Consider the following 17893-nt stretch of genomic DNA (forward strand, 5'->3'; position numbering starts at 1 on the left):
TTTGGGTGGCATGCATATTTGTGGTACGACAAGGTTAAAGTACATAAAGCATTTAAAAATCATATTGTCAGGAAAGCATTGTTTAATGTTTGGATTAGATATAAGGACTTATTGGAGAATAAAACCCCAAGGTGGTTGTCACCAATGGAAGCAAAAGCTCAGAAAAAGCTTAATATGGAGGCCAAATGGCCGAAATACTGGGAAATTTTAGAACAAGAAGGAGATAGACTGAAACTGCAGAGTTTTGAAAAATTAAAAGACAAAGTGCGAGACTGGCTTCATTATTATCAGATAATGGAGGCTTACAATATAGATAAGAAAGTCGGCTTCCAGGTGGAAAAATCTAAATTGGAAACAGAACTGTTAGAGTCCAAAACTAAGATTTTGTCAAAAATGTATAACTTGTTGCTGAAATGGAATACCCAGGATGAGACGGTTAAATCTGCTATGATTAAATGGGCACAAGATGTGGGACATAACATTATGTTTGCTGACTGGGAACAGTTGTGGTCCACTGGTATGAAATTTACGGCATGTAATGCCTTAAGAGAAAATATTATGAAAATGATATATAGGTGGTACATGACCCCAGTCAAGCTTGCAAAAATTTACCATTTGCCCGATAATAAATGTTGGAAATGCAAAGAAAATGAAGGTACATTCTTTCACTTTTGGTGGACGTGCCCTAAGATTAAGGCTTTCTGGGAAATGATATATAATGAACTGAAAAAGGTATTTAAATATACCTTCCTGAAGAAACCAGAGGCCTTTCTCCTGGGCATGGTCGGCCAATTGGTGCCAAAGAAGGATAGAACTTTTTTTATGTATGCTACAACAGCAGCAAGAATACTTATCGCAAAGTATTGGAAGACGCAAGATTTACCCACTCTGGAAGAATGGCAGATGAAGATGATGGACTGTATGGGATTGGCAGAAATGACTGGCAGAATCCGTGACCAGGGAGAAGAGTCGGCGGAAGAAGATTGGAAGAAATTCAAGGACTATTTACAGAAATATTGTAAAATTAATGAATGTTGAATGATGTTGGATAGAAATTAATGGGTTTCTAGCTGTAATGTGATAGGGGGGAAAAATAGGGTATATAAATAGGTTAAAATTATGGATAAGGATTTGCTGAACTAACAATTTGAATTGGAATACAAGAAGGGGAGGTATGAGGAGGTCAGTGAAATATGTTACTGAAAATAAGTATTGTGAACTTTATGTGTTTTTAAACTTTTTTGCTTTTTTCTTTCTGATTTTTCTTTTTATTGTATTAAATTTGAAAATCTTAATAAAAATCTTTTTTAAAAAATTAATGTTTTTTTCTCATGGAATATGACAATAGAGTAGTAAATCCTATCTCTGCTGATTCTTTTGCATGGCAGTAGGCATGCTGCTGCCCAGCCACTACTAAGATGTTGGTGTTCTCCACTGATTTCCATGGGTAGCACTCACTTCCATCCTTGGGGAGGTTGAATCACTTCCAATAAAAACCTGGAACCTCCCTCTCCAGACAGTGAGATGGATCTCTGGTTTCATTTTGTGGAGACTGTGTTCACACTCCCATTTATTGTGCACTCACTGTGGGTTTATCCACACTTCCTCTTGACCCACTGCTTCCTCCCAATCCTGGGGGAAACTGCTCTTAAGTGCTCAGTCGGAACAAACATCAATTTGAGTTTTCCTCTTCATGCAGACCTTTGACTTATTTGAGGTGTGAGTTTGTTTTTGTTGGATTATGTTCCCTGGTGATAACTGGTATTTATTAGCTGCCATTTCAACCGTTTTGCCCTCTTCTGACCCACAAGTCAATTGAATGCCCGCAAAATGGTCACAGCCTGTACTTTCACACCCTTGTGTTCTTGCTTAACCATAGTTTAGCTCGGCTTCACATGCAAACTGGACCATTGTTTGTAAACCAGTTTCGCTCCATTACCTATGAGTGTTCAGTATGCATTTTTCAGGTTTTGCAATTTATTGTTCTAAGAGAACAAACCATATTTAGGAATAACAGTCAGCAACTACATTGGTCAATGGGCCAGTGTATGGAAACAAAAAAAAACAAAAGGCCAAGCCCCTTCCCTTGCTCTTATCAGTGGACACTTTATTTTTATTTTTTTAACAACTTATGAACTGCTAGAAGACCTGGGATATGTGTGCAGGGAAGTAACACACACTCCCACTTTTCCCAGTTTCCCAGCCAGCCATCTTAATTTTACTAATACCTGAATAAGCTCGAATAATGTTTCTTGTCTTAGGGAAGCTCATTGTCACAAGTATGAGAATATGTGCTCATGAGATATTATTTTTCACCAGCTGTAGGACAAAAAGCAACCCTGAGAGAATTCACAGTAAGTAAATCCTCTGAAACAACAGAAGCATAGAATAATAAATGTAGTAAATGTATACTAATCTGTACTAATCCTCATTATTACAAGAAGGGAGCTGTGTTGTGTTGCCAGAGGGGCAGTTTTTATTTGTTCAAGAAGAAATATCTCAGGCCAACATATTCACTCTATTTAGATATTTGTTAGCAAAAGTGACCAACAGTTTAAAATGTTATCCAGGAAATATTGTGTACAGATTGCAGTTCTTTGAGGAAGGGAGTGAGAAGAGTGCTGCTTTTGAAAAAAGGCTCTCTGCTTATCTGTACCTACCTGGAGTTACATCAGTTATATAGTATTCTAACACTTTACTTCAATTTCCTTTGTGACAAAGCTTTTGCTGGATCTTCCAGCCCAGTTTTAACTCTTGGAGCCACAAATAAACAAACAAACAAACACATCTCAATGGATTACATTCCAAATGAGTACAGAGACTCTAAGCATGTTGTTGGTTCAAACTCGTCTGTGTGACATAATGGAAATTTTATCACACCATAAGTACCTTTCTGTGGATTAGCTATTCACGTTTTATGGCTTGGTTTTACATTTTCTTATCTATGTAATCAACTGCTTATAGAGTATAGCATGTTCTCCTTCTATATCACTTAAAATGTGTGACAGAGCAATTGCTTGTTCTGTACAAAGGGTTTATTTTAGTGCAATGAACCACAAGATGTATGCCGGGTTTACCTTCCCACTATAATGCTATTTACAGGGCTGGCCCACCAAGGAGGCCAGGTGAGATGACTGCCTCAGGTGGCAGGATCCACAGGGGCAGCAGATCCTGATGTAGAGCTTTATCTCTCCGCCCTCTGTTCCCAATGTAGACCTTTACTCTCCCATTCTTCCCTGACGGGGAAAGGAGCACCCTTTTGTGGTTTGCTTCAGGTGCCAAAATGTCTTGGGCTGGCCCTGACTATTTACACACATGACAAGAAGAAAGAACAGGTGTCATAAATTTATTTTCCAATTAAATTGCCTTTCTTACTGCAGTAAATGAAGAATGACCACCTAAATGTATCTGCAGCAGCTCTTTGGGGCCAACATGGGGAAACCCTGCCAGACGGGCAGGGTATAAATAATAAATTATTATAAATTATTATTATAACATTTGAAGTTCTCACACATCTGGACCTCCATGGCACACACAGCTACTCAGTTTTTTCAGCATCACATTCCCAGTCTCCCCAAGGCAACACTTAACAATTTAGGGCCAAGGCAGGCTGTGCATCTTGCACTGTTGGCTTTCTACTCTTGATACTAGGGATTCCTGAAAAACAACAACGAATCCCTGCCCTTTCTATACTGTATTATATATAGTGGCCTTGTCAGATGATGTGGGCTCCAGTCCACAAAATCTTATGCCATAATAAAATTTGCCTGTCTTTAAGCTTCCTGTTGTTTATGTAGCAGCAGGCTAACAAGAGCAGCCCCTGTGGAAATTGTCTCAAGTGTGTGAGCTTCTCCTAGCACTGCTGCTTCTTTGCAGCTGGAGTGAAAGAAAATACAGGGATGCAGTTGGCTTGAAGCAGAGGCGAGGAAGGACAGAAGAATTAAGGTAAGTGGTGCTGTGGGTTAAACCACAGAGCCTAGGACTTGCCAATCAGAAGGTCAGCAGTTCGAATCCCCGTGACGGGGTGAGCTCCCGTTGCTCAGTCCCTGCTCCTGCCAACCTAGCAGTTCGAAAGCACGTCAAAGTGCAAGTAGATAAATAGGTATCGCTCCGGCGGGAAGGTAAACGGCGTTTCCGTGCGCTACTCTGGTTTGCCACAAGCGGCTTAGTCATGCTGGCCACATGACCCGGAATCTGTAAGCCGGCTCCCTCGGCCAATAAAGCGAGATGAGTGCCGCAACCCCAGAGTCGGTCACGACTGGACCTGGTCAGGGGTCACCTTTACCTTTATGGAGGAGAGGACTTTTCATGGCACTACTGCCTGAAGCTGCCACGGTGTTGCTTTTGTGCCTGAAAGCTGTGTGTGTGTCTTTTAAATGTGCTGGTAGCACTGCCACCTCACGCCCTGCCTGTAGGGTTGAAACACACCGCTGCAGTGGCGTAGCGTGGGGGGTGCAGGGGGGGCTGGCCGCACCGGGCGCAACATCTGGGGGTTAGGGTTAGGGGGCGCAAATCCACAGGTTAGGGGGTGCAAATTACTTGCCTTGCCCTGGGTGCTGACAACCCACGCTACGCCACTGCACCGTTGGGTCGTTATTCTTACTATGATCCATCGGCCCATGTCTCCACCTTACAGCTTCTTCTTTCTAGAACACATGTGAAGCACTCTTATGCCACTTTAGCAGCCACAGAGAATCCTGGGAAATGTAGTTTCCGTGGGTGCTGGGAACTGTAGTTCTCTAAGGTCAGCAGCCTTTGACAAACCGCTGATTCTCCATGACTGTTGTGTCATCAGAGTGCTTTAAAGGTGTGCTGAGGATGTGGCTGGCTGTGATAGGCTATGATAACAACTGCCGAGGACCAGAAGGAAGTGCTATAAACACCTCCAAGTATCCCTAATATATCGCGCCTTTACTTGCCTGCGTGGCTGTGTCACTGCAAGCTGCTTTGGGCTGGGAAGCAGGGTTTATATAGAAAAACAAAATAGGCAGCCACTTTCGCAGCCCAGAATCACCCAAAGTGTCCTTTGACATACAGTACTTTGCTTTTTTTGCTCTCAGGCTTCCCTAAACCAGCGTTTAAGGCGAGGGAAAGCCCGGGGTTGTTGTTGCTTTTGTTCGTTGCACAAAGGTGAGATTCTTGGCGAGGGTTGGACCTCGCCTCCGTCCAGCACCAGCCTGCAAACCTATAGCCAGGGAAACGCGTGGGTGAGACGGTGTCCCCTATCCGAGCAAGAACACACGTTTTTGTTAAGCGAGCGCCGTCTGAGGCGATTTAAACAATAAAAAAGCGCGGGTCCTAACTGGCACGGGGGGGGGGAGGACGCAGGCACGAGAGGAGAAGTTTTCCTGTGAATATACTCTCGCGGAGCCCTTTCCCCTCACAGGGAAGGAAGAAAAAACCCGCACTCTTCCCGCCTGTGGCAGCCGGGAGCAGAGCAAGCAGCGAGGGGAGGAGCGAGAGGAGGGCGCGGGGTGTGAGCCGTGGGCTGGAAAGGCGGTCCGGGGAAGTGCTACGTGTCTCCTCGGCCGCTTTTATACCTACTCCCTTCCCCTCGCAGCTTCTCAGCAGCCCGCGGGAGCCAGCCGCTTGCTTTCCTGCCCGCCACCCCACCCTGTCACTGCTGCCAGGAGCCGAGGGAGCCGCGAAGCCGGCGACATGTCCGACACCAAGAAAAGGATGGTAGGTGCTGCCTCAGCAGTTCTCTCGCGGCGGCGGCGGCAGCAGCAGCAGTAGCAGCAGCAGCGGCATAGTGCCGGCGCCCTGCGGGAGGCGCCTTTTTGTTTCTTTATAAGCATCTGCCCCGCCACGCTACGCTCGCGCGCTTCTTTTTCTCCCTTTTCGCTGATGGGCGGCTGGCTGCAGCCCCCTTCTCCGCTGGGGCAGAGGCAGTCGCGCCAGGGTGCAGCTGGAAGATGCCATCCTGGTCCGCGCAGCAGCTCCCGGGTCTACCACCAGCGGGGCAGGGGAAGTCCTCTCCCTTTACTAGTCCTCTTTGCGCCGACAGAAAGGTGATTTTTGTCAGAGAGACCATCGTTAGAGGAGAAGGTAGGTTGCGTTAGCATCCTGTGGCTAAGAGTTAAACTGGCACTTTGTGACTGAGGTGGGTTGGGGTCATAGCTGTCAACGTTTCCCTTTTCCCCTTATTCCGAATAGGATTCCTCGCAAGAAAAGGGAAAAGTTGACAGCTATGGTTGGGGTGTCTTCCCAAACCCCATGGTTATGGCCATGAATGCTGAGCAAACTTTTGAGTCCGCTAGGCTGGTGTGTGAGTGTGAGAGGACATTGAAGTCATGATGCCCGTGTCTTGGCAAATATCCTGTTTTTGTTGTAGAGTCGTGGCTGCGTTCAGACGCATGGTACCCTTAAAGCACCTTTGAAGCACATTCATGGATGCTTTAGCTGAGATTCCTGCATTGCAGGGGGTTGGACTGGCTGACCCTTGGGGTCCCTTCCAACTCTACAATTCTACGATGCTATTATTCTTTCACTCAAAGATTTCTGGGCAGTGTAGTCTACCCATCATGGAGTTACAGTGCCCAGGACTCCTAAATAAACTCTCTCTCTCTCTCTCTCTCTCTCTCTCTCTGTGTGTGTGTGTGTGTTCTTCAAATGTGTTTTAAAGGCATAGTAGTCATCGTCTTAAGAATTGGCACTGTTAGTGGGGCTTCGTTTCCTAGTATAGGAGTTTGGGCTGCAAGTCTCAGGGCCAAGTAACCACAGGTGTCCTGGTCTAGGTTTACAGGGGGAGAGTCAAAGACCTTGTGACTATTATTTCTTTAGTGGGGCCCCTGCCCCCAACATCTAAGAGCTGCCTGGTCAGCAAGAAATGAGAGCTTTGTAGCTACTGAGAAGAAATCTTCTCACCTTCTGTGCTGATTGGAGACAGAGTGAAAAGAGGTGAGTCAGCTGCTGAGGATCGGGTCCTAGGGTCACTCTGGTGAAAGCGTTCAGGAAGGGACACAGAGGAATTGCTGTTCTGTATGCTCCAAAGCTAAGCATTTGGGAACACTGAAAACGTGAGCCGCTTCGGTTTCAGGAGAATGGTGTGCAAGTCCTGTTACGTACAATGGAACTTCAAGGAAAACATAAGCTCTCCTCTCTTGGCACCATGCAGAGGAGATTGGACATGAACCGCAAGCAGCCACCTCTGTCTACTAACCCACCCTCTTTGTCATCCCAGTCCACATAACAGTGCCGCCTACAGGGAGAGTGCAGGTGGTCAAGTGGCAAGTGGTGGCTCCTTCCCTGACATTCAGCTGTGCTTCACCACCTGTAGAGAGCAAGTAAGAGAGTGAGCAGATTGGGCTTTGTCTTCTTAGAAGCAGTGGCCATTTCCTCTTTTTGCTCGCTCACTCATTCATCCGGGGGCTTCTTTGGGGCCCAGTCATTCCATTGCACAGCCTAGGGAGCAAGGATGTGCAAGCAGTGAGAGGCACTGGGGTAGCCATCCTTTGCCTGATCCTTCCTGTCAAGAGAAGAACAGTCTGAGCAATTATATGGAAACGCAGCAGCTGCTCCTGCCTCTTCTCAATCACCCTGTCTCATTGAGTGGTATGTTATGGATTGTTTATGCCAAGGATGGGGAGCCTCACACCCATGGCCCCCAAGTGACCCCAAGGTCCCCCTATCTGGCCCCTGGAACTCTCTTCAGGCCACACACCCCATAGTGGTCCCGCTTCACACCCTAAGTGCTTTTGCTTGGTTGGAATGCATCCTGGAATTTTGATGATGCTTCTTGCTTGCCTACTGTGGCAACTGTGATTATTAAGTGACAGGGCAAAAACACTCTGCATATGGACAGAGGAAAGAAGTCTGTTTCCATGCATCAAAAGCTTTGAAAATAGATTCTGGATTTGAAGCCTAAATCAGTTCAATGCTTGCTTGAAAGTTTCTAGATTAACATTTTAAAATAACAAGTTTTTAACAAGGGGTGCTTGATTAATATTGATTTATTAGCATTTCCTACACCCATGGGAATTTATGTACACATTCTATATTGTCTGAAACATATGTTCCATTTAAAAGTGGTTTCCTTCGACATTCTGCCTGGCATTAACAGGAACATACATGTGTGATGAATTATAGATTCAAATACTTTCTTGGCATGACTTGTGAAAGCTGCCTAAGTTGGAAGTGTCTGTTTTGTGGTGCCATAGTATTCGGGGGGTGGGCGGGGCGCTGATGTATTGTGTCAAGATGCTTAGGGAATGACTGCATAGTGGGGATGTATTTGAGACATTTACCTGACAGGGTGATTTAGCTGGTTTACCTTTCCTTTCAGTACCCAGCATCATTTTCTTTGCACAGAACCCAAAGTTTAACCTATGTGGTCCCCTGCCCATCAGCATAGTAGACACGAGTGATAACAATATGTTAAGTCACTCTGTGTAGATATACAACTGTTTTTTAAAAAAAGAGGTGTGGTTATTTAATTAAGAGCATTTATAACTCTGGATTCATTTCACTGGATACTAGGATGCGGCAAAAGGTACAGATTCCATAAAATTACATTGCACTATTTGCAACCTACAATTACTGACCCAATGCAAGCAACAAATACCAAATTTCCTTCTTTCTTTTCTTTATTTTATTAAGAAAACCAACACAAGTGAATTTAGTCTTTGGTCAGGATGAACATTTTAGCTGTTTGATGAGATGCCTGCTTTACCAAAGTCATTGCTTCCTATAGTCTTCTGCCATGTGGCTAGTGCTTCTTATCACATGCTTCTTACATTCAGGTTTCTCTGATGCGTAGCCTAAAGGTAAAGGGACCCCTGACCATTAGGTCCAGTCGTGGATGACTCTGGGGTTGCGGCGCTCATCTCACTTTACTGGCCAAGGGAGCCGGCGTACAGCTTCTGGGTCATGTGGCCAGCATGACTAAGCCACTTCTGGCGAACCAGAGCAGCGTACGGAAATGCCATTTACCTTTCCACCGGAGCGGTATCTATTTATCTACTTGCACTTTGACATGCTTTCGAACTGCTAGGTTGGCAGGAGCAGGGACCGAGCAACAGGAGCTCACCCCGTCACGGGGATTCAAACTGCAGACCTTCTGATCAGCAAGTCCAAAGCTCTGTGGTTTAACCCACAGCGCCACCCTCATCCCCATCCACATTTTAGTGTATTTGCAATGACTTATGCTTACAAGCAATAAATATGCATACTGTATTTGCAATGACCTATGCTTACAAGCAATAAATATCAGTTGTGTTGGATTTAAGGATAAAGATCAGCTAAAACCAGGCTACAGTTACTGCAGTTGATTGCTATAGCAAAACACTGAAAAGCAGCGTGGAGAAAGGGGTACTCCGGGGGTGGGGGTGGGGAACCTAACAAAACCCACTAGGGAGATAGAGTTATTTTGCACAGCAAAGTTTGCAAAGTTTCCACAGTGACCACCTTAACTACTTTGTCTGCCATTTCTTCCAAGGTGCCAGTAGAGTTAGATTGCAGGACACAACTTCTGTATCTGGAAATGTCTTCATTGAGCACAGAATGCTGGAAAGTCCCTTCCTTGTAGTAATTATGGTCCAGAATGCTGTGTTCCTAGAGCAGAGAGAAAGAGGGGCCCAAAGTACGGGAAGCCAGAGGTTGTTTCAGGAGAAGGAATGATATTAGCAAGACACACCTAGGTGGCTCAGGCAAGAAAACCACCCGCTGTGTAAACTGCAAAGAGAAAAGCCAGTGTTCTGAAATGCTTAGCAGTTACAACATCATCCTCTGTGCCCGTTAGGAGACTTGCCAGATACTGAGCATATAATCTTGTGGCTGGGCTGGGGTTATATGGTTCTTTCAAGAATGTTAATAAATCAGAAACTGCTGTCAGGGCTCGGGTACAGAGATGTCAGAGTGACAAGGCTGGGGCCCAGATTATAGTTTTATATCCTGTAGCTAGGTGATCCCGCTGTATTATTTACATTATTTCATCAGAGTTACTCGGCTGGTAGCATATATTCTGCTTCAACTGCAATGCATTCTTGAGGAAGTAGCTAAGAGATATAAGATGACAGGAGAGTAGAAACACTGTAAGATCCTCCCTCCCTCCACTATTATCATGGTTTTCTTCATATTGTGACTGCTGCAGCCTAGGAAGCTCTCTAATCTCATTTGCTTCCTTTTTAACGTTCAGCTTCATTGTTTGACAAATTGGCACTCTTGACTTGTGTTTCCTAGGCTGTTTGAAGGTTCTCTCAAAAATCTTATTGTACACAGGACTGAAGTGACAATACAGAAGATGTAACTCTTTATTGCTCTAATTTCTTTTGGGTGAGCAGTGATGGGAAAATATTTGAAATTGTTTAGGGGCAGGGGGGAAAGCAACAACAAAGGACAGCACCAAACAGTAATGTGGCCCTGAATGTTGTCCCTGAATGTGTTCAGAAATGTAATTGAATGAATAAATACTCTCTTTTTATACCTGCTTGAAGTTTGCTTCTTTTCTTTGTCTTTTTGAATCATGTTTGTAGGACCCAGACTTACAGAAGGCCTGAATAAAGATGTCATATATGCCCAGGAAACAACATAATATTTTGATGTGCCTGGGATTTTTGCAGTCCCCAAATCAGGGTGTGCACACTTTCAGACTTCACATAGCTGTTTACAAGAGAAGAGAACTACGAAGCGTGAAAGCTTGTAGCACTGTTGCCAACATAGCTTGGGTGGGTCTTATAAACCATGATTACTTTTGTCTCTAGCTGATTGTCATCTTTCAGTATATGAAAACAAAATAAAGAAGAAAGAAGCCCATTTCTCCCTAGTTGGATGTTACACTTACATAACTATTTGTTATTTTTTTTAGAACCTCATGTCCTTGGCTTAGATCTGAACTGTGCTTGTTAAGAAACAACTCCAAATGTCGGGAATGGATGTGTAGATAAAGAGTTTCACTCACCAACATTAATCACAGCCAATTAGGCACATTGCATCTCACAACAGTTTAAATGCTTAACATTGTCACAAGGGACACCTCAGGGTTTGTACAGCTGTCATGTTTTCTGGATATGTTGGTGTATTGTATCTAACAAGGAAAAAAAACCATAAATAAACTGATGCCAACAGACAGAATTAGTGACCCCTTGCTTTTAAAAATGGGTAGTTTAAAGCTGGGTGAGTGGAATGCACGCTTTAAAACAGTATAGTAGTTTGTTTGTTTTTGTCTGAAAATAAAATACCCAATGTATTTACATATAATCTACATTGAACTGCTTGACAGTTCTTGGCAATAGGAACTTTGCCAGCATATTAAAAGTTGAAACTAAGGGCTCATTGCAGCCAAAGTCCTTTCAGTACCTCCAAGTCCCATTTGTTTAAGCATGGGAAATCAATGAGACTAAAAAGTGCCTAGCTTTGGGTTGGGGCATACCTCAACCTACTTTATGTGCCCTATTTCCATTCATATTTACAGTGGTGCCCCGCAAGACGAATGCCTCGCAAAACGAAAAACGCGCAAGACAAAAGGGTTTTTCGGTTTTTGCGTCGCTTCGCTAGACGATTTTCCCTATGGGCTTGCTTCGCAAGACGAAACGTCTTGCGAGTTCTTGTGAGTTTGTTTCCTTTTTCTTAAAGCCGCTAAGCCGTTAATAGCCGCTAAGCCGCTAATATCCGTGCTTTGCAAGACGAAAAAACCGCAAGACGAAGAGACTCGCGGAATGGATTAATTTCGTCTTGCGAGGCACCACTGTATTGGGAAGTTAAGTCCTATTGTTTACAGTGGAGCCTGCTCCTCCTCCTGAGTCAGTGTGTGGTATGATCTAGGGTTGCTCTACCAAATAAGTGTACTCTGGGGTTACGTGGCTTAGAGCCAGCCAGCCACTGTAGCTTTGCCTGTAACAGCAGAATGATGTTCAGACACTGACAATCAGATGGTGATGTTTCTCTATATGCTGTGAAAAGGTTCATGTGCTGCTTTCTGCTTATCCAGCTTTTCTGAAAGGCACACAAGAATGCCACACCCCTTTTCTCTTGGATAGTTAGAAGCCCTCATGTGCATAGGATTGCGACCTAGGACATAGGGCACCTGTTAGTTGCCTGCACCTCACTTCTGGGAGTATAGGCAGGAAACAACCTATACTCAGACTGGCTGTGAGTTACCATTACCTCACAGTGAGCTGGGTTTAGACTTGTTATTTCCCAGGTTTCCTCTCGCTCTCAGCCTCTTTCAAAATGATCCCCCATGCCACCTGACCTGACTAAACCTTAAGGTACTGAGCAATGTAATTGGATATCCATCTTCACTTGCTCGTGCTTCCTAAATACACAGGTGCAGAATGTAAACATGGGTAATGCGCAAGTTCACAGGCAAATCCTGTGTAAAAATCAGATACCGTATTTTTCGCCCCATAGGATGCACTTTTCCCCCTCCAAAAATGAAGGGGAAATGTGTGTGCGTCCTATGGGGCGAATGCAGGCTTTCGCTGAAGCCTGGAGAGTGAGAGGCATCGGTGCGCACCGACCCCTCTCGCTCTCCAGGCTTCAGGAAGCTATCCGCAAGCCTTGCAAACCTGGCGGGAGTTCCTGTGGGCTCCCAAGGCTTGCGGGCAGCAGCCTGCAGCCCCGGTGAGTGTCCGCAAGCCTTGCGCGCCCGGTGGGAGGTCCCGCCGGGCGTGCGAGGCTTGGGGCGGCAGCCTGCAGCCCGAAGCACGCGGAGCCCTCCGGAGGGTGCCCCGTGCTTCGGGCAGGTGTGCGCAAGGCTTGGGGCGGCAGCCGCGGCTGGGGGAGGGAAATAATTTTTTTTATTCATTTCCCCCCTCCAAAAAAACAAGGTGCGTCCTATGGGCCGGTGCGCCCTATAGGGCGAAAAATACGGTGTTTTTAACACTTCTCCTGGATTAACAGCTCTATTTGTACAAACACTATACATAGCAAGTGTAAAGGTAAATGGTAAAGGCCCCTTAGATGATTAAGGCGAGTTCAATGTGACTATGGGGTGTGACGCTCAACTCGCTTCAGGCCAAGGGAGCTCGCGTTTGTCCACGGACAGCTTTCTGCATAGCAAGTGTAGTCAGACAATTGCTTCCTTACATTCTGGGTGCATTTACCTGAGGGGGGGGATACTGTTGTTCTGTTACCAGCATTACTAATATGCATTGGAATAACCACTCTGTAGTTCAGAGAATGTAGGTTAGTTAGCTGTCATCATTGTTTATGTACTAATCCGCAGCGGTACCTATTTATCTACTTGCACTGGCATGCTTTCGAACTGCTCGGTTGGCAGAAGCTGGGACAGAGCAAGCGTCTCTGTAACTGGACCATCTATTGTCTGCAGACTGGCAGCGGCTCTCCAGGGTTTCAGGTAGGGGGCAATTCCCAGCCCTACGTAGAGATGCTGGAAGCTGAACATGCGACATTCTGCAGATGCTCTACCACTGAGCTGTGGCTCTTCTCCTTGCATGTAGACAAGACATATTAATATGATTGGTAATATGCAAATCATTTAAATTAATTTGTTAAAATCCAGGAAATTGGTCACCTAAACACTGTTAACTAGTTCACAATCTTATTTTTCAAAATCGTAACAGTTTCATTGTGGATTAATGTTCGACGTAGGAGTCACCAGGATGGATGAGACTATTACTCTGCCCTCTAGAAATTCCTTAGATGAATGTTATATAACAGCTCTATAATACATATAAGTGATATAATCTTGCAGGACATGAGTGGATAAGCTGTCAACCTTATGGACTTGCTGCCATAATAAATGTTAACTTGATAACCTTGTTGGCAGCCTGGAAGTTAAAGGACAATACACTTGGCGAGTGAATGATTTTCTCACATCGGGAGCAGAGTCTGAAGGCCACTCATGGCTGACATGTACTGGCAAGGCAGACTGAATCAAGCTCATAAATCTTTCAGTGTACACTTCAGGACTGTGAGCTAATAAACCTTGGGTTTAAAACTTGTTTAAAATTTTCAATACAGAGGTCAATGAAGGAATCAACCTAGAAGTAAGAATTGCATTCTGCTTTGCTATTCCTTTTTAAAAACGGGGGGGGGACCCCCAAAACCTGAAATTTAACTTACGTTTAATCTGCTTCTAGCTATTCAGCTTGCTCCATAGTAGACTGATTGATTCCAATGGATCTTATTTTAAAGCAAACATGTTGTAGATTGAGACCCAGGACTGCTGTCCTCAAATGACATGCTCTAGATAACTCAATTATTTTAAGAGTTGTGCTATGCCTGTTTTAAATCAAAACCTTAAGAACCATAAGGTATGGTTTGCTGCTCATCTGGGATTACTCTGAGAGAGAAATGTGAACTTGTGCTTTGGTGCTCTTTTTGAGTTGGGGAAATACTACAGAATGCAGAAATGGTGAGCAGCTAGGCAGGGGAAGAAATGACATGTGGGAACTGGGTGGGTTTTCAACAGTATTTGAAAGGCTGCTTCGGACAGCAATGCATTATTTTTTTTACTGATAATTGACACATAATCACATAAACCGACTTTAGCAAATTTTAGAAGAGTGGATGCATGCTCAGACAACAATGAAATCAACAGAGTGTGCATAAGATGACGGTTTACGGTAATATTTATGTCCTTTTTGGCAGCAAAACCATGTTGCATTGCTTTTGTTGTTCTTCCACATTAATTGTGCTGTTTCCTAGTCACTACTCATTAGGGGAGTTCTTTGGCTGGAAATAAATCATTAGAGAGATATCCTCATGGGACTTGTCATAGTCCAAAGGATGTAAAATCTGGTTAGCTTATGCTGTGTGCTCAGTTGTATGTGTTCTGTGCCAAGATGTGTTAGAAAACTGCAAGGTGTAATCATGGCAAGGCCGTTGTAGATCAGGTCAACGTATGACTGTGTGTCTTTCATTGTAATAATTCCACATTCTTTCTTCCTACTGGTAAAAGCCCGTTTGGAATCCAGAGATCTGCAGTGATTAATCTTCATTACTATTTTGAACATGACACTTTATATACGCTAAAACAGCTCAAATAAGGCCAGACGGAACCATTTCCTTGGAATTAAAGAATGAGACATGCCCAACATTCCAAACAGCAGAATTGTTGTGCTTCAAATAAAGTGCTTAAAAACTATTCTGTACAGATAGTTACTGTTACTGCCTTGCTAACTAGGTCTTGAAAGTATTGCCACACAAAGACACGTTAGTTATTTCTGGAATGTGAGGGACCTTAAGAGAGAATTATAGTCAGTTTTTAAAAGTTTTAAAAAGTTTCCAAGCCTGGTCAACTAGACAGAATTCTTGGTCTCCCCAAGTTATCGGAGGAGTAGCTAATTACATGTTTGAATGATCATCAAAAGTATTTGGCTTTTGTACAGCAGGCCTATGAGTAGAAATGACTGGTGTTTTGAAGTCACCACCCACTCTATTCCCTTGGCAAAAAAAAGGCAAATTAGAGACTAGATGGTAGTTGTTCATTACCAAAGGTTCTAAATTTGGCTGTTTAAGGAGCGGTCTCACTGTCACCTCCTTGAGGTAGGAAAAAACCATTCCCTCTCTCAAAGTGGCATTAACAACCCAGTCCCCCAAATCTCAAAATGAAGTGCAAGGGTCAAGCAAGGAAGTTGTAGGTCTTAAAACTCCAAGCAGTTTGTCCAGATCTTCATGCAAAACAAGCTAAAAATCATCTGTCCTACAAGCGGAAGATAGTATCCTGGTCCCATCCATCTCTGAAATTGGACAGAATTCTACAGCTTTTATTTCAGTCTAGTAGATCTTGATTTCAGGTACACATGCAGGGCCTCTGAGGCTTCTCTCAAGGCCCAGGCAGATTCATAGGAGTGCAGGCAGCCCTTCAGAGAACCTGGTCCCTTTAAAAGTCCATATCAGCACTGTAACTTCAAACAAAAAATGTATGGGCATCCAATGCAGCTGGTATATTTTATATGTAGCTGTGAGAAACTGGGTCATAAAGTTTTTTGTACAGTTCTCCTGTGATCCCCATTTATGTGTTAGAGGTGTAAACATTGTGATGCTGTGGAAATTAAGGTTTAAGACTTCGTTGCCATGTGAAAACTTTAATTTGGTTCCAGATTATACAAAGCAGACTTATCCAGTGGAGACCAAAAAAGGAAATTACTTTTCCCCCAGAAGATAAGAGTTACACTAGGGATTCTTATTTTCATAACAGAAACTCCCTCAAGTAGAAAAATAACTATTTCTTCCCTACTGCTCTCCTTTATTATGTTATTCTCTGTCACAAACACCTAGTTTCTTCTCAGGCACCATAGGTTAATAGGTGGATGGAGGGCTCAGGTGCTTAATGAAAACATTTCACCCACATATATCACTAAGTATAGAATGCCAATGTAATGTTACGGAAGAGGATGGGATCTGCTTTCTGTTGATGAGGTGGTTTTGAGGGATAGTTCTCTAATCTTTGCAAACTTAAAGGCATGCAGCAGCAGCAATGCTGAGAGTGGTCAAGTTAGAATTCATGCCTTTGCTTGCCAACTGCCCAAGAGTCATGGCAGGTGTCAGAAAATAAATGGATCAACATACTACACACAGAAAGAGACAGACAGAATTATAGCTGTCCATTAACAATTGAGTTGCAAACACAACTCACTAGATACAAAGTGCACGAAACCAAGGCCGCTCAGAAAACACAAATCGAGTAAGATACACAGAGTACATCTGCACCAATAAAAAGATACTAGACAGGAAGAGAAACAAGCTGTTACAACTGATCCACAAATAACAGTTCAGTAGTCCAGCTGCTATCAGTTGCATGGCTCCATGGGAGGCAGGCTCAGCAAGCTAGCCTATTTCATTTAAAACTTTGGTCATGAATGTAAACAGTGCTTGAAATACATTCTCATGTATATATTCAGGGGAGAAGAGTTTCATTTCCCAAACCATTAAGAACTCAGAAGACTGGTGATCTAGGGCTGCAGAAAGATTATGCAACACAAGTGAATGTTTTCTTTTCTTTTCTTTTCTTTTCTAGTTTATTTTTGGCGAAAGAAAGGCATTTTGTTGGATTCAATGAGCAACTCTAGAGCCAAGTAACATCTGTTTGTTATAACAGAAGTTTTCTGCCATTCTCCCCACCATCACCTCTCTTGTGCTTTATTTCTTGGCCCTAAGTCTGGAGCTTCCTGAGATCTTCTAACCAGTTTTGGACATTATAATACTGTATAATAGTTGTATGTCTGCAACCCTTTTGAAGAGTTATAGCTACAAAGAGCAAGAAGCAAGCAAGGAAGCCATTTCTTTACATTCCACCTTACTGGCTGCTTTAAGACTGTAATGTGAAGTTTAAAGGTTATAATCCAAAGGGAAGTGGCTTTTTAATAGTTAAGAATAGAGCACGTGCAGTAAGAGCTTACACTGGAGTGTGCAAATAATTGCATTGTCAGAACATCCTAATGCCTCTTTTGTACCAATACATTGATGCAAATATTTAGACCTGATGTTAGCATAACTTTGAATCCCTGCATGAGTAAGGCAGGACTATGGCAAATATAATTTCTTTTGTTTGTTTAAGCACATGGTTTCTCCCAAAGAATAAGGGAAAACACACTTTATCCCTTGCAGAGCTACAATTCCAAGTACCCTGAGGAAACTAGAGTTCCCAGGATTCTTTGTGCATTGGATGTTTGGTGTGAATATGACCTGCATCCCACCCCTTGCTTCTCATTACTTAATCTGATTTGCCTTGGGGCAAGTTTCTTCCTTGTTTCTTAACAGTGGTAAAATGTTACTTCAGCAAATATGTTAAGTATGTTAAATACTAACTTGGGTTCCTCTCTCAATCAGAATTTGAACGCCAGAGTTTAACACCTGAAATATTTCTAGACTGAGGTCAAAGAGACTGCAATTCTACAATGGCTTATCAAAGAACATTTTATGGATAAGAGCAATTACTTTAAACAAACACAATGTTCTTGTATTATTGCAGAAATTAAGTACATTG

General features: G+C 43.6%; 1 protein-coding gene across 1 annotated transcript in view; it reads left to right on the top strand.

Moving 5' to 3' along the window:
- Window positions 1-5658: 5658 nt before the first annotated feature.
- The window catches only part of PAPSS2 (3'-phosphoadenosine 5'-phosphosulfate synthase 2), a 45172-nt gene continuing 32937 nt past the window's right edge, over window positions 5659-17893 (top strand). The window contains exon 1 of the mRNA XM_053387403.1: window positions 5659-5682. Coding sequence (XP_053243378.1) covers window positions 5659-5682 — 24 coding nt within the window. The remainder of the gene's footprint in view (window positions 5683-17893) is intronic.

This window comes from Podarcis raffonei, chromosome 5 (genome assembly GCF_027172205.1).
Source record: "Podarcis raffonei isolate rPodRaf1 chromosome 5, rPodRaf1.pri, whole genome shotgun sequence".
Classification (NCBI taxonomy): domain Eukaryota; kingdom Metazoa; phylum Chordata; class Lepidosauria; order Squamata; family Lacertidae; genus Podarcis; species Podarcis raffonei.